General features: G+C 41.4%; 1 protein-coding gene across 2 annotated transcripts in view; it reads right to left on the bottom strand.

The window, feature by feature from the left end:
* The window catches only part of ITGB2 (integrin subunit beta 2), a 50,989-nt gene extending 32,186 nt beyond the window's left edge, over window positions 1-18,803 (bottom strand). The window contains exons 1-4 of one of the 2 annotated variants that reach the window (XM_044431875.1): window positions 18,703-18,803; window positions 5,002-5,064; window positions 1,607-1,695; window positions 11-188 (exon numbers count right to left, since the gene is read on the bottom strand). In XM_044431875.1, the coding sequence (XP_044287810.1) occupies window positions 11-188; window positions 1,607-1,695; window positions 5,002-5,059 (325 nt within the window). In that variant the 5' untranslated portion in view covers window positions 5,060-5,064; window positions 18,703-18,803. The remainder of the gene's footprint in view (window positions 1-10; window positions 189-1,606; window positions 1,696-5,001; window positions 5,065-18,702) is intronic. The other variant, XM_044431876.1, reaches the window with a different exon arrangement.
* Window positions 18,804-27,061: the final 8,258 nt, after the last annotated feature.

Raw genomic sequence — 27,061 nt, 5'->3', positions numbered from 1 at the left:
AAATGAGTACCTTTTCTTAGCTGCAGTTGCACCTTCTGAGGGTAGAGTTGCTGACCATTTGGTAGAGCAGGGGTGCTAGGAAAGGCAAGGCTTTCTGGAAAAATAATATTCCCTTCACAGCCCCTCTTCAGGAGCTGTTGCATGGTGTCACAACGAGCAGCATCTGGTTCTCCTACTTTTGTGAAATCCTGGATTATACAAAAATCAAAAAGGGTACTATAGCAAATATGTTTCCTGATTTGTTTTGGAAAGAACTAAGGTTAGAGCCCATGCTTTTCATGGAAAAGGTTCTAGAATCAGCCCTCGGCATCTCTGGGAGGTGCTGGAGAATTAAAGCTAGTCAGAATTAAAAAAAAGTCAGCTTCATATGGCATCCTTCCAAAATACTAGGAGCATCCAAAAAGGACACGTTACTTCTTCAACTCAGCCACTGGGGAAAAATGCAAGTTTATAGAATTTGTGGCTAAATAGCAAATGTAATAGAAACCATAAAATGCAAAATCATTTCCTGCATTTGTTTTGTATACATATGAGATTTTCTTTATTAATTTTTCACAAAATCTAGTACATGAAATGTCAGATTTGGACTTGGAAAATTTTATACATGAATCCTAATTTATTGAATGACTTTAGCACATGCCCACAGTCACCTCAGAAGATTGCCATGTGTACTGCACAACTCAAGCACCACTTGTATGATCTCCAAAAACCATGTGTCAATTGAAATATGCATAGTTACTGAAGGGATCCATTACATTAAAATCCATACTTGATCCTTGAATGTAGAGCTGTTCACTTGTGCCCCCAGTTCTCACAAACAAGATGGAATGATAAAGAACTATATCACTGGATTATTTTAAGGGAACACCTGCCTTACACACAGTTATTCAGCTGGCAATTGTCAAAGTGGAAAAAGTAGGCACAGCAAAAGAAGTGATGAGTGGAGGAGGGTTAATTTCTCTCCAGTAGCTGGAGAGCCAGGAAACGAAAAAATGCGAAGGGCAGTATTGAACTGTCAGATCAGCACTTGCAATCTAGAGATTATGTTGCTAAAAAAGAGATCATGGCATCACTTCCCTTTAGTATGCCTGCTTTCTACCTTTTTCTGCTAATTTTTGACATCTTGATAACTGTGTGCAATTAAGACTGTACAAAGTCTCACCTTGCCATGTTCAACCTGTGCAATCAACTGCACTTGGCTCTCTTCAACACTTGAAACTTACAAACACATCAACCAGGCAAAATTATGTATATCTGACCATTTTAAACATACACAGAGACACCTCTGAAAGACTTTAGCAGGTTTACATAGGGGGTTTTGTCCCGTGTGAGAGATGTGGCAGAGGGGTTCAGGAATTTTGGAAGCTCGAAGAGAATGCACTATTTGGAAGGTAGCGGATTGTATTTATTACTCCCAAAAGTGTAACACTGGGACAACCTACAAACAAAGGAACTCCAAGTGGAAACGGTTTCCACTGAAGGTAACAAAAAATGTGTATCCTTATATTCACAAAGCAAGCTATAATTCACAGTGAGCAAAACAGGATGACAAAAACCTCTGGAAAATCATGAAAACATGATTTAAAATAGAATACAAAAAACTTACCCGCTTTTTGCACCAGGCGCAACCAGGACCAGACTGGATACATGCATTACATGTATTTACATTATATTTGGTACATTCAAGAGACCATGCTTAAAAAGGAGGAGGAATAAAAAAAAAACTATGTTAGGGAAGAGCAGTAACTCTCTATTTTAACACAGTAAACCATATTGGTCTGTAAGCAAAATTACAAAATACAGATAACAGCTGTATTTGGATAAATAATAACAGATTTAATGAGTTGGGACTTGAAAAAGACTTAAACCTTGTCAGCCTTTTTTGTTTCCTCCCCCTGGTTTTGGTAACATTTTTCCTGATTAAAAGACCAGGGAGTCTCAAAGGCCTGGCAACAGTTGTGAGATATTTCATTGGAAATCTATAGTGGATAAAGCTCAAACACAGTATAAATCAGTGTATAGTAGACTAAAGGAAAGGTCTGATATATACATGCAGCAGTGTAGCAGTAAAAGCGATCCTGATTAACTGGGCAGAAACAAGCTCATATGAGTGATTGTAATATAATATAATATATATAATATAATATTGTATATTATATTATATATACATTGTATATATAATAATTGTATATTGTAATTGTACAATATATTATATATTGTAATATAATAATATAATATTGATATTAATGTAATGATATGCGATTGCATGTGTTATGGTGAAGGATTTGTGCTGAGTTGCTTGGCTTCAGAATAATACAGTACTATAATAAACAAACAGCTATTTTATCTGATGATTTTGCTGTAACACTATTGCAACTCCTAGATGGTATCTCTTGCTTTTCAGTGGAGACAGCCAACATGCAGTCAACTCCTTACTCTGCAAATGTAAATATGGAAAGTATTCTTTGAAATCTTTATGTATTTGTTTTTAAGAACCTTTTGTTATAGCCAATAACATCTACTGACTGAATTTGTTTACATTAATTATATCTGTCATCATTCAACTGCCAGACTCTAATAGTTCTAATAGTATTAGGTGTGTCCAGAAAGTAATTAGAATGATATTTTAAAAACTCTTTTATTGAATTTTATTTTACAACTGAACATTGTCTCCCTCAAAGTATGCACCTTGTGAGTGTACACAGCATTTTTTCCATTCTTTATAGAATATAGCATCCCTGGAAGTCTTCAAGGGGGATGGCATTCAAAGCCTGTATAGTGGCTCTTTGGACATGATCCATACTACCAAAATGGTGTCCTTTCAAACCATTCTTCATCTTTGGGAAGATGAAAAATTTGCAAGGAGCCAAGTTGGGGCTGTAGCGTGGATGGGGAAGCACCGTGATGTGTTTTTCAGCCAAAAACTCTGTGACAGCCATAGTACTGAGACTCAGTTGTGATGAAGGATCCAAGTTGAGCTGATCTCAGCTTGTGGCATCAGTACACTTGTGCAGGTAACAAGTGGAGCAACTTCTCCATAAGCTTTCCTCCCCACCAGTTTCTGATGCACTTTCACCCAATTTCACACAATTTTATTGTGTGCCGCTGTTCCAAAATCACGTGCATTTTTCTTAATACGGGGCACTTGAACCGGTGTCACAAAAGAGAATGTCTTGACTCTGACAGGGCTGGAATGCAACTGATCGGTGTTCTAATGTATACCAGCCACATCACCCCATGGGACCTTGGCCCGCTTCTTTCTTCACAGGGCCTTTCTTGAGTGTAGGGACTTCATTCTCATTACTTTCTGGACCTTGTATATACACCTTGTATATACACCTTGTATATATTACTAAATGAACCATACATATAAAACAACAATTTAGAAATACGCATATTTGCATCAGTACTAAACATCCATCAAAAGAATGAACAAAAAGTAAACACAGAAATGGCATTTGGTTCATGACTCCTGGCTGTGCAGATCAGAGGAGTCCTACCCCAGCTAGTCTAGGGACTTTTGGAAACAAGCAGACAAGCTCCCAGAGAAAAAGCGGTCAAAGCAAGTAATAGGAGAGCTAATAGGAGTTTGGCAGCAGAGTTTGGTGAGGGAACTCAAGGGAGAGGTCCCTAACTTTTTTCGTTTTCTTTTTTCCCCTTAGTTTTCCCCTTGTAACACACTCCCATCTACTGTGTGGTTAAGACAGGAGAGAGCACTGGTTGTTACAAAAAGCCCAGCAGACTAGACTCAAAAGGGTAGCAGAAAGAACTGAGCTGAGAAAGCTCCCCGTGGTGGCGGCCTGCAATGTCTGTGCAATGCCTGAAGACAACATGGCTTATGTGTGCAGCAAGTGCAAGCTAGTAGTCCTGTTAGAAGAAAAGGTGAGAACGCTAGAGCAGCAAGTGTCCACCCTCAAGAGAATATAAGATAAAGAGTTTTTAGACAGAGCAGTGGAACTGCAACAGCTAAGTGTAGTACAGAACAGCAAGCTGAGGCAGGAGAATCCTGAGGTAAGGGAAAATGAGAAGGAAACTCCCTGGAGAAGGGTGACAGGTACAGAAAAACTAAACCAACACACACACACACACACACACACACACAGAGAGAGAGAGAGAGAGAGAGAGAGAGAGAGCGCAAAATAATAGCAAATAAATAAAATAAAATAATAAAATAGGATGTAAAACTAAACAGTTAAAATATATTAAAATCATCTTTAAAAGGTGAGTAAAAATTATGCATAATAAAAATCTGGCACTAAAATCAGAATTAGAGCATGGCAGCAGTGAAACACATAAACCATTGAAACCATTAAGCAATAAACCAAAGAGCTCATCCACCAAAATAATTATGAAGTAAGTTTTTAGCTGGTGCCTAAAAATATAGAGTTGGTGCCAATCAAATCTCAGATAGCAGTGAGTTCCAAAGTTGTGGCATTAGAATGTTCTCTATATCAGATGGCGAACTGTCCATTTTCAAGCTGAACTTGTCCATTTCTACCCTGAATGGATTCAGGGAAGAGTATCATGAGCAGTTTGTGGGAGGAAATACATAGGCAGCCTTGGACCTCCTTTGGCAAGGGACTTGATGCCCTTGCTTGCGCCTCTAATTTCTTGATCAAGATTTGTAGTTTACTGACTGCCTTAAAAAGCAGGTTGAAAGAGAATTCGGCCGGGAACATATCAGCCAGGTTATCCTGGTGGATTCACTTTTTCATTCAGAGTTCTTGTCTTATATGTGAGTTGCCTTACACACCAATATATATGGTTATTTTTCTGAAACATACTTCCTGGTTGCTTGCTTCAGACTAATTACTGTATATATTGGTGTATAAAATGACCCTTGAAACCAAAAATAGCCAAGCAAAAATTGGGTGGGGGGGGGGAGACAGCCCAAAATATTGACCTTGTCTTATACATGCGTCACCTAAATGGTAAGATTGTTGTTATCCTGCGAATATCCAGACAGTACAGCTGCATTACTTCCATACAAAAATGACTCACCTGTTGTAAAGAACAGCAAACCAGTTCCGAACAGCAAAAAAGATTTTTTGTTTAACATCTCTTCTGAAAGGTAAATAATACACAGTTAAGGAACTACATATAATAACTAGCTTTACGTGCAAAGGTATTCAAATCAAAGAAACTTTTGCATTCGTAGACACTGAGTTGCAAGGAGCCCCTGAAAGTTCATTCTAACAGACACCCAAGTCAGTAATATTGCTGGAAAAGGTACAGAGAAAGGCAACCAAAATGGGAATGAAGCAACTCTTTTGTGAGGAAAGGTTTCAACATCAAGGGCTTTTTAGATTAGAAAAAGGCAAAGTAAGGGAGTATGAAAGAGGTTATTAAAATTATGCATGATTTGGAGAAAGTGGATTGGGAGATGCTTTTCTCATGATGTTAGCTGAAATTATCCATTAAAGCTGAATGGTGAAGCTAATACAAAAATTATGAAATAATTTATAACATAGTACATCATTAAATTTTGGGATTCATTTCTATAAGGCAAAAGTATAAATATTACTTTAAATCCATATCCAGTACTCACGTCTTTTAACAATTACTCTAGAATGGTGCAGATCCCCCAGTACCTCTTTAAATGCTGCCCATCCCTCACATTAGGGTCACTCTGGATCAGATAGCCCTGTACCTTCTCTAGACTAAAAATGGTTGGGGAAAATATCTAATTGTTAAATATGGATGTAAAGTAATGTCTGTTTTGGTCCTTAGACAGCTTTAAAGGGGATTATTTATTTACTTATTTAAATTACTTTTAGATTGTATTTAAGGGAAGAACACTCTCATGGTGCCGTAAGATAAAAACCATACAAGGAGATACAATAAAATCCATAAATATTCTTAATAATAAAAATATAAATCCATAAAAATGCTACCAATACTAATGGACTTTATTAATAACACCAGACATACTGATATTATATAAAGATTAGACATATGGTTGCTAAGACCATCACTTGTTATATTAATATGGCTCCACTGGCTTGGGATCAGAGGCAGAATGTATACCCGTGGCTGGGATAAACAATGAGAGTGGACTTTCCTGTCTTGCTTTTGGGCTTTTCAAAGGCATCTTTTGGCCAGTGCAGGAAACAGGACTATGTCTTTGGTTGGACTTTGCATGGTTCATCTCATGGGATTTCTATTTTGTTTTTTAGAAGTACCTGTAGAAGTGCCTATGGGAATCCTCAACGGGAATATGAAAATAAGTGTCCTTAAGATCTACAGACATGAACCAAATGCCTTTGCGAAGTAGTGGGAGGATGGACTGGAGTGAGACCATTCTAAAACATTTAGATTTAATGTGGCAATTGATGGCCCTGAGATCAAGAATAGAATGAAGGTCTTGTCCTTAATAATTTTTCCCTTATTTTTCCTAGCAAGAAGAGGTTAAAGAGAGAATAGATCTGGAGAAGATAGGAGTCTGAAAAATAGCTGAGGGACAAACAACATTCACGTGGTAAGTGGGGGAAGAACTTCCTGAAGCGCTCATGATGGCAGTCGAAGAAGAACTTAAATCTCAGTGGGAGCCCTGCCCCTCACATTAGGTGGGGCTATGGCCCAGGCTCCCACCAAATACTAATTTATCAGCTTTGGGACTTCCCAAAACAGCTCCACACATGTATGCAGGGTCCACAGGTGTGATGCTCAGAGACCACAAAGAATAAGCTGAGTAACTCTTGGAGATTTTAGGGTGGCTCAATTAGAGGTCTGAAAAGCACAAAAAGAGCATGAGAAACCAGATATAAGGATGACAGCAAACATCACTGAGCCATAAAGTACCTTGCAGGGAAACAAACAAGAGAACAAGAAACTTGCCTGGTTTATGAGAAGAAATATCACAACTGTGACAAACTTAACCACTTATATCAAAACTGAGAAAACTCAAAGCCGGAAGGCACATTCTATTTATTTATTTAAAACATTTCTATGCCACCCCCATCACAACAAAGCCTCAGGGCGGCTCACAAAGGATACATAAATACATAAATAATAACAATATAACAATTAAAAAAAAACATTCTAGCAGGCCAAGACTCCACAACTTCCCTGACTGAAAAGTGGGCACATTGTGGGTGGGTTGTCTCCTCCCCTCTCTCCCCCATTGATCCTCTAACGGGTATACTATGTGACACCGTGGGAAGATCAACAAGTTCGCACACTCCATAGTTGCCATTTGGGCCCTGACTGTTTTCATTTTTTTCTTCTCTCAGTTGCTGTTCTCCTCTAGGCAGTCTTGAGCGGTCCCTCTACCAGCCCCCAGTATTACATGTGGTCTCCCCTTATTTTTTTTTAATCTTCCCCTCTTATTTTCCATAATTGCATTTTTTAAAAGTGCTGATCTTTTGCAACTAAGAAAGATTGCAATTATGAGGGAGTGGCAATTGGGAAAAGTTCAAGGAGATACCTGTTGGTAAAATCCACTCTTGGAGTCAGAAACATTTGACAGCTGCCAGAAGCCATCTGTCAACCATTTCAAAAGCCCAGAGATACCCTTTTTGCAAAATGGGCAGCTCAAGCTCCACTTCAGCAAGAGTTTTGGTGGGGAACTCTTATCTTCCCAGCATCCTCTATCACTTACACTGGCTACCAAATGAAGCCTGGGCCCAATTTAAGGTGCTGGTGTTGACCTATGAAGCCCTAAACGGCTTAGGTCCAGGATACCTGAAGGAGTGCCTTCTCCCCCATGTGCCCTCCCACCCCTTGAGATCTGAGTTGGAGACCCTCCTTCAAGAGCTGTCCTTGAAAGAGATCAGGAGGGTGACTACCTGGAGGGCCTTCTCTGCGGTGGGACCTCGACTGTGGAACACTCTCCCCAGAGAGGTTTGCCTGGCGCCAATGCTTCTTTCCTGTCAGCTCCAGGCAAAACCCTTTTTATTCTCCCAATATTTTAATTGTTCACCTGTTTTAATTGGTGGCTTTATATTTACATTGGTTGCTGTGCAACTGCTACTTGTATTTCTATTTTTATTCTAATTTAGTAATTTGTTGTAAACCATCCTGAGACGCTTGTGGACAGTATAGAAAAGTTTTAAATAAATAAATAAAACAAATCCTCCGACTCTTCTAAAACTTAAAGAAATCTGTTGGCCAAGGCTGATTGTTCTTAATTGTGGAAACCCTTAGTTTTAAAGTGGGATTTTTTAGAGCAAAGTTATAGGTAGTGGGGATTGGCGCTGGCATGTGCATCAGGAGTCATGCTGTGGTGTCAGTTTAATGATCTGATGCTTCAATACCAATGACTTATGTCCTGAGGTCTGGAGACTTCTCAGTGCTGAGAGTCCTGGTTGTCTTTGCAGGATGCCCGGGAGTCTCCTTGGGGATGGTGCAGTGACAGTGACCAGTTGAAGGCTTGGGGAGAATGGGATCTGTCCTGGTGTTTCTTAGTTCCTGACGGTGGTGTTGATCTTGGTGATGCATGGATGGATGGTCTTGGTGTGGAGCCAGCTCCAAAGGCAACAGTGGCTGGGACAGTGGCTGGGCTGCAGACCCTTATGGTGCTAATGTGGTATGGGACAGATCCTTTCTTGGTTCTGGGGACCATGAGCATTCCAAGGACAAGTCCAAGTGAACCCTCTGCATTGAGGTTCAACAGTGGTTCTTGTGGCACCTTCATTTTCCCTTGGCAGTGGTAGAAGCCATCTTCAGCTCAAACCACTCACCTCTTCCAGTGGCTTCATGTAAATGTTGCAAAGCATGGGGGATAAAATGGAACCCTGCAATACTCCATGACATACTTGCCATGGTGCAGAGCTACATTCCCCCAGCAACACCACATGGAATCAGTCAGCCAGGTAAGAGCATAACCACTGCAGAGCAGTACCCCTGACTCCCAACCTGGCCAGCCTATCCAGAAGGATTCCATAGTCGATGGTATTGAATGCCACTGAAAGGTCTAGGAGAACCAACAGGGATGCCTTCCCCCATCCTTCTCCAACAAAAGTCATCCCACAGGGTGACCGTGGCAGTTTTCATTCCATGACCAGGCCTAAATCCTGACTGAAATGGGTCCAGATACCACCCAGGTCACCTCCATTTTCCATAACGTGACTTGGGCTTCAACCAGAGCAATAAACGATTTATCTGGACAAATGGATGGGCTGAGTTGCTTTTTCATCTCCCTCAACCCCTCAACCGTTCAACTGAAGAACTAATACAAAGATGCTTCATTCCTTCCCTTTGTCCTCTTGTCTTCTGGAACAATTAGCTGAAACCAATAACTATTCAGAGGTAAATCATTTGAACTTCAATGGATCTTATTCGTGGGAAAGTAAGTATGGGAGAGGGCTGCATTTACTTGTTTTCTGGTGGCGGGCAGCGGGAGTGCTGGTCCTGCCCACCTCACCCCATAGGAGGACAGTGTGGTGTTCAGGCATATCTCTTCGAGATATTTGCTTCTGTGGGAAGATGCATCTATAAACCAGGAAGCCAAGAGTGGTAGGTGCAAACAGATACAATGTGTTCTTTAAACTAGTATGGTCTTGAATAGATATTGATCCTGTAGTTGGAGTGGAGGCTTCTTGGGTAAGACAACAAATTGACTACAAAGGATAGCCTTTTAAATTTTGAATCCACTTTTTTCTGCAAAGCCCAGGTAAGCTTCCAGTTGCTTTTACTTCTTGGATCCAGATGCATAACTACTTGCTTACATTTAGTGATACAGAGTGTCTGAAGAAAGAAAACTTGCACCGTTTAGCCATTCTTTGGAAGCAGAAGGACAGCTTATGTTTTATACATTTCCTCTTGTTGATGATAAATATGAAACTGCTCTTTCAGCACTGAGATATTTTTGTGCCTAAAGTGAATGCGGTAGCTAATCAAAATAAATTATGTTCATGTGAGCAGATGCTGAACTAGTCAACATTGTGATCTATTGCTGCTTTGAGAGACCTAATTGAATCCTGTGAGTTTAGAATGCTGGCTTATGAGATGAATGGAGACCAACTGGTTGAAAAAAAAACCCAAATATGCCTCATGTAAGAGAACTGCTTCTTTTCAAACCAGAACTTTCTTTGGAGAAAGCTATAACCACTGCAGCCCAGCTGAGGCAGTTTTGAACAAAGCTAAGACAATGAAGTGTGGACTTGTTGCAGAAAACTTGCATACAAATTCAAGATTTTACTAAGAAATCTACTGAAAAACAACAGTCAGCAAAACAGAGTGGCAGAAAAGACATGTTTTTGAAGTGGTTCTACAATGCACCTTGCAAGTATTTTAAACATCCTGCCAAAGCAGCTCAGTGTAATTACTATAAAAAGATGAGACATTTCGTTAAGGCTTGTCTTAGCCAACAAACTAATCAACAAGTACATGTAATACACTGCCTGATGTGAATGTTCTGAATATGAATATGAGTAGACCTCTACTACCAGAAAGGTTTATATGAACTGTTAAGATTTTGGTTATTTCTTCTAAAGAGGAAATTTATCTTCATATTTATTTACCTCTCCATTTCCCTAGGCTCTGGGCAGTTTACAAGAAATTAAAACCAACAGTGAGCAGTACTGACTAAGACAACATATTAAACAAAACTGACATGAGAACTAATCTTAGAAGGCCTATTGGAAGAGTTGTGTTTTTAACTTCCTTGTAAAGATGGGAATTTGGGAAATCAAGGGCTTTAAAGGCAATTACCAACATCTTGAACTGTATCCAGAAATGTATTAGCAACCAGTTCAAAGACTTTAAAATAGGTGCTATGTGGTCTCTCCATGATGTCCCAGAGGCCAGCCTGGCTGCCATATTTTGTACTTGGTGCAGCTTCCGGTGTAGCACAAGGGTAGCCCTATGTAGGTTACATTGCAGAAATTGCGTCTAGAAGTTACCAGTGCATGTACTATTGCTTTCAGATCATTCTCCTTCAGGAAGAGATGCAGTAGGTGCATCGGCTGAAGCTGATAGCAGACACTCTTGACCACAGCTTCAATCTGCGCTGTCATCTGAAGGGCAAGGTCAAGTAGCACCTTTGAACTGCAAACATGGTCTCTCGGGGGAGTGTGATCCCATCTAGAACTGCTTGACACACCTCTAATCCTGGATATGGGCCATTAATAGCAAGCGCCTCCATTTTGCCTGGTCTCAACTTCAATCATTTTTTTTTCTCATGCAGCCCATTATCAGCTTCAGGCAGTCATTCAGAGAGAAGATGTAATTCTTCTAGGTACCATTAACTGCAGATGATGGTAAGGAGAAGTAGATTTGGGTGTCATCAGCATACTGATAACATCCAGCACCACTCCTCCAAGTAATCTCTCCCAGCAGATTCATGTGGATGTTAAACAGCACTGGAGACAGAATGGAGCTCTGTGGGACTCCACAAGTCAGCTCCTTTTAGAGGAGCAAGTCTCCAAGCATCACCATCTGCAACCGACTTAAGAGGTAGGATTGGAACCGCTGCAAAGCGAACTCCCCCAGAAGATCCAGAAAGATACCATGGGAGACACTGGGAGATCCACCAGGGACATACTCCTCCTGTCACTTCTGAGGTACAGATCATCCACTAGAGCTGTGAGACACTGCCTCACCAGTGCAATAATTTACACTGCACCATTGGTGAAATCAAAGTTATAATTGGCATATTATAGGTGTATACGTAGAAAAGAGGCGGGTTCATTTCCAAATGGGCCCTTCAGAAAGTATCAGGTCTAGATGTACTCAAAAGGAGGGCTTCTGGAAGTAGTTATTTACACTGGGATCAACAAATGGCTCCGTGTGTGCACAGAGATACATTTTTTTTAGTGTTGTGTTTATTAGATATCTTTTGGTGAATGTTTTTTTGCAAAGAAACAGTCTGTTGCCTTGAAAATGCAAAGGGAGGGAAACTTGCCGCATGAAACTTCCCCTTCCCCATGATATTTTGTGAAGGGGCCAAAAAATCTGTCTGCCCCCCTTTTGAAGTCCACTCCTTCACACTTATTCAATCTCCCTCTTCTGCACACATCTCTTAGGAGGAGGATGGTGGTCTTGGGCAATTGTTGTCACAGATTGCTGGCTGCATCCCAGATGTGAAACAAATTACTGTAGGATTCTGGCGGATGGGCTCGGTCGAGATTCTGAGCTGAAGGAGGCCTGTGTGATTATCTCTAGGCCAGATGCTTCGCCAAGCCAGGCAGTTTCTGGGAATGACCAAGATGTACCACTAGTGGGAGGGCTCGATGAGGAATTCTCAGATGCAGATCAGGCCCCTCTGCTCATGACCACATAGCCAGGTGTCATGAGGTGGGAGACCCAATTGAATGAGCAGCCTGCAGAGAGAAGGTTTTGCTCACCTTCAGAAAGCCCCTCCTGAGGGGATGGGGCCCAGGCATGTTCATAAGGAGAGTTCCTGGAAGTACCAGCTTGGATTCAACAAACTGCTCTGTGAATGCTCAGAGGCCCTTTCTGAGTGATTTGTACTTGGGAGTGATAAATAAAGCTTTGTAGGAAAATGGTCTTCAGCTTGTGACTGCTTGAAGGAACAATCTTGGCTCACAACAACATCTCCTTACTAACTCCTCCTACATTTCCTGTAACTGTACATTTGTGTTACACAAGTGATCATGCATCTTGCCCAATGGAAACTACGCTGTATTCATTAACATGTGCCCCAACTATGATAAATGTGTTTTGCAGAAATGCTGTTACCTGTGTTCCCACATAAATGAAAGGGGTTGTAGTGTAGATAAAACTTTGGACATCAAAGGAATAAAGTGTCTGAAGACATTTATACAGACCTCTTTTTTCAGGCTTGATATTCAATACATTTTTTTTAAAAAAGGAGAAATTGATTTAGCAGAATATGCAGTGATGGCAAAGCTAACTAACTATGTAAATAGAAGACCGTTAGAAGAATTTAATGACAAATGGAAATTTTATTGTGCTTAGCATGACTAGTGGAAGTCCAGAGGAGTTTGGAAACAAAAAAGGAAAGCAGTAGAATTTGAACTGATTAGAAAATCTGTTAATGTATAATCATTTCTTTTTTTTAAAACTCTCATAGAGTGTGGAAAAATAGGAAGAGAGTCAGTTTTAGGGGTTGCAATACATAAGCTGTATTTGTTTAAAATTCCCTTGGCAACTTGGTCTATTTTGTTTACTTTAGTCTGTTCTGTTTATACTAGATTTTTCTTCCTGTTCTACATTTTCTTCTATGTATTTGTATATGTTAAGAAAATAAAAATTAAAAGAAAAATATTTTTTTAAAAAGAAAGACCTGTTTCTCAGTCTGGACAGGATGTTAATATGTTCGTGCAGAACCATCTTACCACCCTTTAAAACAGTTCATAGAACCTTCATTGAATAGTAGAGTTGGAAGGGGCCATGAAAGCCATTGGGTCCAACCCCCTGCTTTTGCAGGTCACCAATTTACACAATTCCACTCAGATGCCTTTCCAGTTTCTTTCTGAATGTCTCTAATGTGGGAGAGCCCACCACCTCTCTAGGCAGCTGGTTCCACTGTTGTATTGCTCTGACAGTGAGAAAACTATTTCTGATATCTAGCTTAATTCTGGGTTGTTACAACATGCATTTATTATTCCGCATCCTACACTCTGGTATCAGCCAGACGCAATCTTGACCTTCCTCTTTGTGACAACCTTTGAGGTACTTATAGATGGATATCATGTTCCCCTTCTTTTCTCAAGGCTTAACATGCCCAGTTCTCTTAGTTTCTCCTCATAGGGCAGTGTTTCCAAACCTTGGATGATTCCTGCTGCCCTTCTTTAGACCCTTTCAAATTTTTCTGCATCTTTCTTATATTTCAGTGCCCACAACTGGACACAGTATTCCAGGTGAGGTCTGACTAGTGAGGAGTATAGGGGAGCTACTACTTCTCATGATTCCAAAGTAATGTTTCTATTAATGCATCCCAAAATAGCAGTTGCCCTTTTTGCAACTGCATTGCTTCATTGGCCCATATTAAGCCTGTTGTCCACAATAATTCCAAGGTCTTTTTCAGTTCTGTTGAGCCACGTATTCCCCATCTTGTATTGCTGCATTTGGTTTCTTTTTCCTAGGTGGAGGACTGGGCACTTATCCCTATTGAATCTTCCTTCAGACCATTGTTCAAGTTTATCAAGATCTCCCTGGATCTTCATTGTGTCTCACTATTCCTCCCAATTTTTGTATCTCACTTACAAGCACCCAGCTCAAGAAACTGTTCTGCTCATTGTGAATACTGATTAAGGCTTGTTTCAATAATGTTGCCTGGTTCAGATGCAATGACAAAGTGTGGTTGGAATTTTAATTAAGCTAAGAAGTTGTGACAGATTTTATTTTCCTGGGCTCCAAGATCACCGCAGACAGGGACTGCAGCCAAGAAATTAAAAGCACTTGCTCCTCCTCCTGGGGAGGAAAGCTATGGCAAATCTAGACTGTATACTAAAAAGCAGAGACATCACCCTGCCAACAAAAGTGCATATAGTCAAGGCTATGGTTTTTCCAGTTGCAATGTATGGCTGTGAAAGTTGGACCATAAGGAAGGCTGAGCGCCAAAGGATTGAGGCCTTTGAGTTGTGGTGCTGGTGGAGACTCCTGTGAGTCCCTTGGACCGCAAGACGATCAAACCAGTCAGTCCTAGAGGAGATCAACCCTGACCACTCTTTAGAAGGCCAGACACTGAAGATGAAACTCAAATACTTTGGCCACCTAAGGAGAAGGAAGGACTCCCTGGAGAAGAGCCTAATGCTGGGAACAATAGATGGCAAAAGAAGAAGGGGGCGGCAGAGAATGAGGTGGCTGGATGGAGTCCCTGAAGCAGTTGGTGTGAGCTTAAGTGGACTCCGGGGGATGGTGGAGGACAGGAAGGCCTGGAGGAATGTTGTCCATGGGGTCGCGATGGGTCGGACATGACTTTGCGACTAAGAACACCAACACCAACAACAACAACAAGTAGAAGCTTCTAATCTTTGAGCTATGCTAGGGAGAGGCTAAAGCTTATCCAGGTTCAACCCTTCAGTGCTATATTGCAGTATATTATGTATATTGTTGTTGGCTTCAAAGGATTCTGCAAGAAAATGGAAGAAAATGAAAAGGGCTGGGAAATATAAATGAAACATCTTTTGATTGACACAGGGCCTACTTGCTTCATTCTTTTACTCTTTGCAGAGGTCCTGTTTTCCCTCATGATTCTAGTTGCCCGTCACCATTACCTTTTGCCTCTTCTGTTTTGCTATTGCTGAATCATATCCTTTCCACATTTTGCTCTGCTAAAAGAGCTGTGGTGAAAAAGAAACTTTTGGCTTCTCTCTCTACCTGCAGTAAGAAAGAACCTGGGCCTTGGAGCATTTGAATTACCGCTTGGGACACAGTAAAAACATATATTTGATGCAGTGAAAGTATTCTAGCAAAAACATCTTCCACCCTTAATGGGAGCCTACCAATATTTTTAGACCGATAGATCTGTTATGCTAAATATTCTGTGTTTGTGACTGTATCTCACAAAAACATACCTGAGTGTTCTTCCTGTTAATATAAAGTATAATGAATGGTTCTGCAAACATGTGATTGTTCAGAGTGCTGGACTGGGAGATCCAGGTTCTAGTTCCCACTCAGCCATTAAGCCCACTAGATAACTTTAGGTCAATCACTGCCTCTCTGCCCAACCCACTTCAAACAATTGTTGCAATGAGGAGAACATGGAGAGGAGGTGAACCTTATAAGCTGCCTTGATTTCTGTGCAAGAGAAATTCAGTTCAACCACTGCTCACAAAGGCCTAGACCTAGATAGCACCAAAAGTAGGAAATGTCTTTTTTCATAATGTAACAGAAACTAATTACAAATATTGATTGATGCACTTGGTAACTTTAAAAGTCCGGCTCTTGTAGACCAGGGGACCCAAACTTTTTGAGCCAATGGGCTTATCTAGAATCATGAGTGCTACCAGAAAATTATTGCTATGGATTTGACCATTCACAAATTAGTATCATTTTGGCAAGGCCAGAATCCAAACTGGTGAAGTTAAATGCAAAGGAACCTAAATATAAGGCAGAGGTGAGTTCTGAGTTCTAAAAAATCACCCTTTTAAACCATATCAAAGAAGGCAAATTGAGTGACAAGTAACTTGGGTAAGAAACTCAATACACAGTAGAGGTCTGAGGCCTAAATGCTAAATCACATATTTTCCCTCGCAAAATACAACAAAATACTCATAAAGCAAATTGGTGGTGCCTTGAGAAACACATACTGGTGAAACACTTCTCGTTCCCATTATTTTCTATAGACCTATAGGATGCTCCCCACAACCTAGTTTTTTCTTTCTTTCTTCTTGAGCAGCTGGAGTACTTCTAGTGGAGTAGTTCTGCCCTATGACCACTCTCCATTTTTATATTCTACAAATGCTTCTGGGGCCAATGTGGGACTTATGGAAAGTAAGATTACGCTAGAGACTAGTGCTTTACCTTGGAGCATGCTAGCCTCACAGTTAATAATTTAAAGTACTTTTTGTTTGTTTGTCTGTTTATTACAAACATTTGTATCCCATCCTTCTGCACAAGCACTCAATAAATTAATCCTAAGCAAAATATCAAAATAAGGGCAGACACAGTACTGCTCACATGCACCTCACTTTAAAATAGGCATATTTTAAAGGCTTCAATTTTTGCAGAAAAGTTAAAAAATGCCTGAAATATATGTTTAAATTGGGGTGAATCATAATACAAATAATGGAATATTAAATAAGGAACTCTCTCCTTTCCTGAAGTGATGCCCCAAGTTAAAGGGGCAGGAATAAAATTGCCTATTGCTTTGTTTTTAACAACGAAATTTTAAAAAGTCATTTATCCAGTTCATCTATAGTCTTCTCTACTTGTATGGATATGTCCTCAGGAACCAAACAAGGGCATAGTTCCACTTCATTGTTTGCCACTCTCTTAAAATTGTGCACTTCAAGCCAACTGAATTTAAAAGCTAGTGGATGTCTTGTATCTACTGGAATCCCATTTGGTTGCCTTCAATGGAAGACTCTTTGATCCAGACGAGGCTTGCATTAAAAGTGAGGGGAAATTTGTGTGTGTGGGGGGGGGAATCACCTGCCTTTCTCATGCAGTGCATGTCACTGTTTCCTACAATGTTCAAAAAGGTCCTCCAAACTTCTAAAAATTATCAGGAAAATGTGAGGACCTATAATCACCTTTCCCCTTTCTGCTCAGGAAAGTCTCCAGTGAATCGGAGGGGAGATTTCTACCAGTAGAACAGAAATAATTAAATGTAATCCTTGGTACTAAAACTTACATGGGAAATAAGGGAGGCCAAAGGGCTTTTAAAAGCCACACAATAAGACACTCAGCTTTCCTATCTGTAAAACTTATGCATGTCACCAGAGTTGCCAATTCTTTAACTAATTCTCCACCTTTGCACCTTCCACCTGGTGTTAGGAAAGGTGCCAGGTTATTGCTGCAGGTAAAGGAACAGGGCCAGTGAAAACATTAGTAACACTAAAACTATTTAATAAAGCAACACTGGAAAATTTGTGGCCATTCTGATTATTGGCCTACAACTTCCAGAGTCCTTTACTGGCTGTGATGGCTAGAGCTGAGAGGACTTGTAGACTAAAAGAACTAGAGGATTACAAGTTCCCCACTCCTGTTCAAATGTCAGAAAAATGTTAGAAATCTTACAATGCACAGAGAAAGAATGTGGTTTTATTAAGACCACCCAGTAACAACAACTTCTTACAAAACGCTGGAAGTGTTTCATAGAAATAATTGCCACAAAAAGAAAAGAACTAATTTTCACAGAAAGAAAAGAAATCATTTCCACAATAATTCATGTACTTGATGTTCCATTGTACTCCTTTCCCTACACAACTGAATACTTCGTTTCATCAGAAGCAACAGAATTCGCAGTATGCAGAATATTTCAGTAGAAGTGTGAATAACAAGCTGTTCCATAAATACACACATGCATTTACATCTGATACCACATACATAGATTATACCACAAAATAACTAAACTCCTCCACAGTAACAGATACGAAAGTGCAACAGGGAACTGCAGTCCAGCTATAAGCAGGAAGAATATTGCAACCACTACAAAATTACCTGACATACCGAATGTTGACCAGAAAGCTATTGTTAACTAAATAATCCTTTGTTTAGTGACTCCAAAAAACCTTGACTCTTCATGGGGTACTCTTCCACCTTCAGAAACACTGTCTGCCTTCAGTCACACACATGGTTCAAGTGCAGCAACAGAGTCATAGGCTCAGCCAAATGTAAATTGAAACATATGTTTGGATCCTCACATAATCAAAAGATAAATGGGTATGATTTAAAATACATAAATTGTGGTTAGGGAATACCTTAAGGCCCAAGCAACTTTTTTAACACACAAATGAGCAAACAAAAGTGTCAGGACTTCCAAGTTTACACAAAACATATAGTTAGCACTCCATAGCATATTCACAGAATGAAGACGGGTATTTTCAGGCAAGCTAACTAGATGGTACAGCACCTCCTTCAAATGCTGAAAAATTTACAGTTTTTTCAAATCTCTCTCTCAGCTGTTAGTAAGAGCGCAATAAAGATTTGGGCCATATTGATACCATACCGATATAATATCAATTTTTAAAAATACAATTTAAAAGTAAATTTCAAGATTAAAATATATCTTCTTGAAAAAACAAGCAAATGCGACACATGATAATTACAACCTTTCCAAATGAGGGAAAACACATTGGAAATAAACAAAGAATTTTAGAAACATACACCTGAGTTGCTTCTGTGGTTTCTTCTCAGATACCTTTGCCTGTGAGGAAAAGTTAAGCTTCACGTCTTCCAAGCAGTTTCTTCTGCATAAATAAGGAGAAAACTTTTTGTTGTTTTTTTTTTTTGAGAACAGTTAAGGGCTACGCCTCTTCCTTTTTTTCTACTGATAATATATATATATATATATTGCCGCTGTGGGGTTTAGAGGAAGTGAGAACTGAGGGAGGGTGACAAAAGTCTTTGAAAAGTCATCAGTTCAAAACTGTAACCAAATTCACAAAACATGTACAAATCAGACTGGAACCCTAGGAAGTTTGCTTTCCTTGAGCATGACAGAGGGAACTCTGTAGTATTACAGCAGGAACACCTCTTCAGGTGGTCTGCTCTTTAAGGAGCACCTTCCATGAGGTTTCCCATATGAGCCTGTGCAAACATTATCTTCTCTTCTGAAGATGTATGGAACCTGCAGAAGGCCTTCTCAGATGTGGCACCAGTCTCTGGAATTCCCTCTCCAATTAACCTTGTTTTGTGCTGAGCCTAATGACTTAGGGAGACTCACTCAGATGGAAGACTCACTCAGCGGTGACAGCCAGGCCATGTTGCTTCCTATAGAGGGAGGGTTTTTCACGCAGAGGGTCTGAGAGGTGACGGTGGGGGGGGGGCATTCTTGACTTGGTTTTGACCAAGAGGGAGGAGCTGATAGATGAGGTACAGATTAGGGAAGCTCTGGATGTGAGTGATCACTCCATCCTTTGCTTTGAGATCAGGGGAATGGGGATGAGTGGCAGGTCAACTACTAGAAGCTGGGACTTCAAGAGGGCCAACTTTGGCCAACTGAAGGCCAGACTGGGGAAAGTCTCCTGGGACAGGTTACTGGAAGGCAAGGGAGTTGAGGAGGGGTGGATGGCCCCCAAAAGGGAGGTTTTGGAGATGCAAGCCTTGACGATACCTCTAGTTAGTAAAGAATGGAGCTGAAGGAGAGCGCAGCCATGGATGTGAAAGGAGGTGGTTAGAGGAATTAGACGCAAGAGGAACCTCCATAGGAAATGGGTACTGGAGCAAATAGACAAAAGGGTATACCGGGGGGAGGAGGCCCATTGCAGAAGGATTTTTCACAAAGCTAAGGCTGATTACAAGCTGAGATTAGATGAGGCTGGGGACTAAGAGGCACAGAGTCACCCCCCTAGAAGTCAAGGGGCTCCTCAGGGTACTGGACGTTACACAAAGGCGCCAGGCCCTGACGGGTTACACCCGAGAGTACTTCAAGAGTTGGCAGGGGTTCTCTCACACCCGCTGGCCTCCATTTTTGAGGCCTCATGGAGAATGGGTGAAGTTCCAGAGGACTGGAGGGTGGCATCACTAGTCCCAATTTTCAAAAAGGGTAGTAGAAGGGACATGGGGAATTACAGACCTGTTAGCCTTACGTCCATTGTAGGAAAAACAGTGGAAAGGCTCATAATAGTGAGAGATCTAGTGATGCTAGACAGGGAAGGGAGGCTGGCAGCCACACAACATGGCTTCTGCAATAACAGGTCCTGCCAGACAAACCTTGTGGAATTCTATGAAAAGGTTCCAAGGTGGCTAGATGGAGGGGATGCAGTGGATGTGGTTTTCCTGGATTTCAGCAAGGACTTTGACAAAGTGCCCCATGAGATCCTGGTTGAGAAATTGAGGAGTTTTGAGATAGAACAATGCACTGCCCGATGGATTAGGGCATGGTTGACTGACCGAAAGCTGAGGGTAACCATTAGTGGGGAATCATCAGGATGGTGGCCAGTGACAAGTGGGGTCTCCCAGGGCTCCCCCAGTTCAATCTTTTCATCAACGACATGGAAGAAGGGGTGAACAGTCTGCTGATCAAATTCGCAGACAATAGTAAAACTGGGGCAGTGTTCACAACTGAGGAGCAGGTACTCCAGATCCAAAAGGATCTGGACAGACTATGGAATGGGCAGGAGACAGTGGGATGGCATTCAGTGTGGATAAGTGCAAGGTCTTGCACTTGAGGCATAGGAATGGGTGTCATAAGTACAGGTTAGGGGACAAGTGGCTAGAGAGCAGCACTTGTGAAAGGGATCTCAGGGTGCTGGTGCAGAATAGAGCTGCCAGCCTGCTGATGGGGACCAGTCGTTTTTCTCACATAACACTGGTCCTCTACCAGCTCCACTGACTTCCAGTTGAAGTCCGGGCCGAATTCAAGGTGCTGGTTTTGACCTATAAAGCCCTAAATGGCTTGGGACCAGGTTACCTGAAGGAACGTTTCCTTCATTACATGCCCTCATGCCCCTTAAGATCTATGGGAGAAGCCCTACTCCAGGAACCCTCTCTAAGAGAGGTAAAAAGGTCATCAACTCGAAGTAGGGCCTTCCCTGCTGTGGCACCCAGACCCTAGAATGTACTCGAGAGGTACTCCTGGTGCCAAGTTTATACTCTCTTCGGCATCAGGCCAAAACCTTTTTATTTAAACAGTATTTAAAACTCTAATAGTTTTTTTTTAGTTTAGTCGCTATGGTTTATTGTTTTGTTCTGTTTTATTATTGATATTCTTGTTTAATTGTCCTTTTAAAAATTGTAAGCCATCCTGAGATCTTGTATAATAGGATGGCATACAAAAGCTTTTAATAAACAAACAGGATAATTCTCTGAAATTCATTTGCAGCAAGGTTAGGATGGATAAAAGAACACAGTTTGTGTTTTATGCAATGCATTATTTACAGAAGTTGTCATAAAATACTGCGATCACCACTCCCACATTTTATGACTTTAAAAGGACAGGGCTGGAACGAGTCTGCCAATGACTATTAGTCATGATAGGTATTAAGAAACTTCTCTGTTTAAAGGTGCTACTGCTGCTGAATGCTAGCTGCTGTGGAGCAGCTATAGGAGTGGACTTCAAGCTCTGCTTGTGGACTTGTTAGAGGAATCTGTAATCCAGCATGCAGGACTAGATGAATCTTTGGTCTGCCTGAGCAAGCCTCCCCCTGTTCCAAAACATGTGCTTGCTAGCAACCTGTCCCTTTTCTGAGTTGGTATCTTTGCAGTTCACCACAGCAGTCCAGTGCAAATTGTGAGGCAATTATTTTCCTTCTGTTCGCTTATTTCAGTTACACCTCAGAAACACTTGGAAAGCAGTGAGACACTTTGCTGGTTGTCAAGCCTGAGTCTCAGTGTGAAGTCACTGGAAAATGGCAGAGGTTAAACTGTGCTTGACAGTAATGACTTATCTCTATTAGTTATACAGTTAACATTTTGCAATGAGCTCATGCTTCCTTTCAATTCACTCCTTTGCCACAGCTTTCTGCTTTACTCTTTTTTCCACTGTACTCAGGGAAGTTACCAAGTAATACTAAACAACTAGGCAAGGAGCTAAGCTACTTAGGATGTCCCGACTATCTTTCAGTCAGCTAGAGAATTAAAGGAGATCAGACCTCCAGAAAAACAGAAGAATTTCTGTCATCAGTATAAACCCATAGTCAGTTTACATACACATCTGAGATTAAGGAGCAGATTTCCCCTCCCTCTTCATCCTTGTTGTACCGCTATAGAAGAAGTACTCTTTCCCCAGTACCTGAAGGTGGGGGGACCCCAGTGGGAGGGGGACCTTAATGAAACATTTTAGTTCACATACCCAGTACTTCGAATTTTAGTATACTTGTCTTCCCCATAACCTTCCAAAAGCAATGGCTAAGGAAGTCATCACAAAAGTCTAGCGGGTTAGGTTCCTCCTAAGTTAAGAAATATACTTCCTTGAGTCACACTGAAAACATCTGCAACCATTGAAGGAGGAAGGAGATTGTTACAGATATGGTAAAATGCTGCTAGCCACTGTAAGGGTGGGCCACATCCTGGCTCTGAAGCAACCTACTGGGGAGTTAACCAAGAATGGTCATACATGAGTAGCCATTTCCTGAAATCTTCCTAAAATGCTAGCAAATACTTACATAAATAGGTGCTCTACATATAGAACCAAAGAAGATGAAATAAAAATAGAGAACAATTCCAAGCATTTCCATTGATAGCTGGATAACAGACATTATAATTTTCTAAACAAAAAATCTCACAACTGTGAATGCCAAACAATCCACTAAATGGTTAAATAATATATCTGAACTTCCATGGGAAAAATGTATTTTTGTAATGTCTTTTCATTTGTTGTCTATTTTTTCTTATATTACATTTATATGCACATGATGTTGTCTTGCACATCAATATATTTTGGACTATCTCCAATCTTACATTACATCATCATCTTAAAAAGCAATGCTGAATCTTTCTTACTTTCATTGTGAGGAAAAATGACACAAATATCTGCTTAATACCTTAATGCACAAGAAGATCTGCTGTCTTAACACATTGTTCAGGCTTTAATGTTATTTAAGTGGCCAGGGAGCAGGCTAAAGAATTATCTCTTTGACAGTCCCATATATAAATTAGGCTGGAATATTTAGCAGACAGTGTTTTCCATGAGATCAGTATTAATAGCTTCAAAACTGCCATATATGCATATGAAGTGATGTGGGATAGAAAATATTTTAAGATGGAAAATATTCTGATTCTATATTTTTCCATAGAGTTTTTTTCACACCATATATATCTGGATTTATGTCTGTTGCCTGGGATGATGTACTGCAATTAATCAATTCTAGATGGGCTAAATATTAGATATAAACTTTTATAAGTTATTCTTTTAAAACAAGCACTTACAATCGCTAAGGCACAGTTGTCCAAGAGAGAACTGGAAAATAAAGTATGACAGCTCCCTTCTGTGCAAAATGCAGCTGGCTCCTGGCTAGGTCTAGAGTATTCACCCTCTATTGCTAACCTTATTTGGCAACACTCTGATTAATGTTTGTTTCACTTAAGAAGAGCCATAGCGGATCAGACCAAGGTTCCATCTAGCCCAGCTTTCTGTTGGCCTGGTGGCCAACCAGCTACCCAAAGGATTCCACAAACTGGACTTGAGTGCAACAGTATCCTCCTGCCAAGTTTCCTGGCCTGTGCCCTCCATCCTTTAGTGAGGCAGAATGCTCAATGAATTGCTGTGCATATGTTTAACAAATTGAAATGGAATTGACCAACAGTGCAGAGAGTAACTGAAGCGGACACTATAGCTTCCCTATAGCCTGAAGTGTCTGATCCTGCCTAATCTTGGAAATCTAAGTAGGGTCAGGCCTCTTTAGACTTGACTTGAATGTATGATTCTATTATCGTTGCATTTCAGTATAACATTTAAACTATTTTGTGTGGTTAATTTAATTTCCTTATAAGCAAATATTTCAGTTCAAATATTTTGTGGCTGTTGGAAAAATCTGATATTCTGCAGATAAAATAGCCATAGATTACTTGTTTAGTTTTAATTACTATAGGGTGTTTTGTGTGCTTACTGAGGGAGAATGTGTTTTGGGAAGTCAAATGTGCTAAATCAGATGTTATTTAGATCATTGAAAAATTTTCCCCACATCACTGTTGTTGTTGTTAGTCGCAAAGTCGTGTCCAACCCATTGCGACCCCATGGACAACATTCCTCCAGGACTTCCTGTCCTCCATCATCCCCCGGAGTCCTCTTAACTTCACACAAACTGCTTCAGTGACTCCATCTAGCCACCTCATCCTCTGCCGTCCCCTTCTTCTTTTGACCTCTATTGTTCCCAGCATTAGGCTCTTCTCCAGGGAGTCCTTTCTTGTCATTAGGTGGCCAAAGTATTTGAATTTCATCTTCATTGTCTGGCCTTCTAAAGTGCAGTCAGGGTTGATCTTCTCTAGGACTGACCGGTTTGATCGCCTTGCTGTCCAAGGGACTCACAGGAGTCTCTGCCAGCACCACAATTCAAAGGCCTCAATTCTTCAGCGCTCAGCCTTCCTTATGGTCCAGCTTTCACAGCCATACATTGCAACTGGGAAAACCATAGCCTTGACTATACACACTTTTGTTGGTAGGGTGATGTCTCTGCTTTTTAGTATGCCGTCTAGACTTGCCATAGCTTTCCACCCCAGGAGGAGGAGCAAGCGTCTTTTAATTTCTTGGCTGCAGTCCCTGTTTGCAGTGATCTTGGAGCTCAGGAAAATAAAATCTGTCACTACACATCACTGTACATATAGTATAAAAGTAAGATGTGGCTCCTATATTGCATATCCAGATTAAATGTAGGTACTGGTACTGAAAAGGTTGAATACTTTCTGAAACTATTTCTAAAATTCTAGGATACTCTAAGATTGGAATCTTCTGAAATAGCCCATGATAAGAACTATTAGCACCACAATTGGGAGGAGGGGTTGGACTGAACAGTTTCTAGGCTTTTCTGGGAATGGGAGCCAGGCACTGTGCTGAATACCAAACAGCATCCAAAAAATTCTTCCCTCTTCTTTCTCTATGATTTATTTGGATTTTCTCAACACTCAGATAAATGGCCAAAGACAGCTATTCGATGACTTTGCAGACTGGGAGAAGCATGGAGGTAGCTCTTGCTCCTACGTTTCTCCCACCCTGCATAGAATGCCAATAATCCTCCAGATTTGAAGGGTTATGGGCAGCCTCATTAGATTGCACCAAAGGTACAATTGAATATGCCCCATTAATCAGACATCATGGAGAAACATGAAATGAAACATGAAATAGAGTTATATGCGAAGCAACTCTCACCTGCTTCTCTCTTCTGAGGTTAGTGCTGCCCTGGCATGGCTTCCATTTTTGGAGCGGGCGTGTGAAAGAGAAAAAAAAAAGTTGAGAAACCAAGTGTAAATCATTGTGTTTGCTGAGCCAAAAGGCAGGAACTGAAAGTCATAAAAGTACTCATGAAACCAGCAAAACTAGTTTGTCACCTTGCTATTGTTTCCTGAAAAAATGTTCTGTGAAAAAAGCCATGTCCCTCTCCTTCAAAAAACTCTTTTCTCATTCTGATAACATTGTTCCATAGTCTAAGCTTTCAGAGTATATGTATGGGAACTAACATTTTTGTTTTTGTTGCTTCTGTATTCTCAGTGGCTTGTTACTGGTTATTGCAGTGATCTCCCACACTTCAGGAAACGTAGATGAGGAAGGACAGAAGTTCTGCCTAGACCTCAGTCCACTGCTGAAGAGAAGGGAACAGGAATAACACGCCCACTTAGAGCTTGCCAGGTTGTTCTTGCCTCATCCTTTTCTTGGCTGCATTACACTGGTGCCTCAGCTCATGAACACCTCAGTTCATGACCAAATCGCATTGTGAACAAAAATTTAAGAAAACAATTTACTCAGGTCGCAAACTCCGCATCGGGTGACGATTGCGATCGCACCCGTCCCCCCCCCGCAACACACCTGCGATTGTGCCCATCTCCCCTCCCCTCCCCCACAGCGTGCCCATGATCGCGGCCATCTATGGCCGTGATCCCAGTCGCACTCGTGCAGGGAACACAGGCGCGATCGCGGCCGTGCTGGGGTGGGGGGAGATGGCCACGATCTTTGTTGTTCTTTGTCACTTTGCTTCAAATTTTTGTGATTAAAAAAAGTTACAGAATGGATTAACCTTATTTACATTGAACCTTATGAGGAGGCTTGGTTGAGGCTTTGGTGTGTCGTGGGAGACTGAGTCTCTTTCTCTCTGTTGCCATTTTCTAAGGAGTGGTTGCCTGCCTGAGCTGAGAGACTTTCTGTTGCTGTTTTTGAATTGATGGATATATGCAAACGACAACTGTGTCTCCCTATGTCTTGGACTGGAGCTGGGATAGGAGGTGTGATTTTTCTGATTACCTGATGGTTGATCTCCTTTGCTTTGGCTTATGGAGAGAACAAAGCCTTGAGGCAGTGACAAAATGAGCTGGAGACTGTGAAGGGCTGGCAGGGCTCGCCATCTCCTACTCAGGAGCAAGCCAAGGGAGACGCACTGTAGGGAGTGAAGAGATGGTGAAGGTGACGCCAGGGGTGCGGCAGCTGTGCGCCCAGCCTAGCAATAAGTCTCCAGGTGTGCAGGGGCTTCTCAGGAAAAGAGCAACGCGGGAGGGGGACAGAAGGGCTGTATAAAGAGGAACACGAGGAAGGGTAGGAGGAGGTGGATGTGGCATGGAAAGAGGCAGGGCAGCGGCAGTGAGAGGGACGAGACAGTAGGAAACAGGGCTCGAGAGGCAACGGGGCAGCTTAAACCCCACTGGCTGGGGCAGAGGCAGGAGCCCGAGGGCGAACACAGCACACCCTCCTCCCCTGGGAAGAAGGGTCCCTGCGAGGCGGAGGTGCAGCCCCGGGAGAAGGGGAGAGAAAGTGCCCGGCGGTGCGCACGTGCGGAGAGGAGCCCTCCAGGAAAGGAAGCGTGCACGTGAAAGCCGAGGCCTTGCGAAAGCAGGCGGCAACCGTGGAGGCGTGGCCAGGCGGCTTTGGAGGCGGCGCTCC

Source organism: Varanus komodoensis, unplaced genomic scaffold (genome assembly GCF_004798865.1).
Source record: "Varanus komodoensis strain SLA01 unplaced genomic scaffold, ASM479886v1 scaffold23, whole genome shotgun sequence".
Classification (NCBI taxonomy): Eukaryota; Metazoa; Chordata; class Lepidosauria; order Squamata; family Varanidae; genus Varanus; species Varanus komodoensis.
This window is presented reverse-complemented; position numbering and strand designations above follow the sequence as displayed.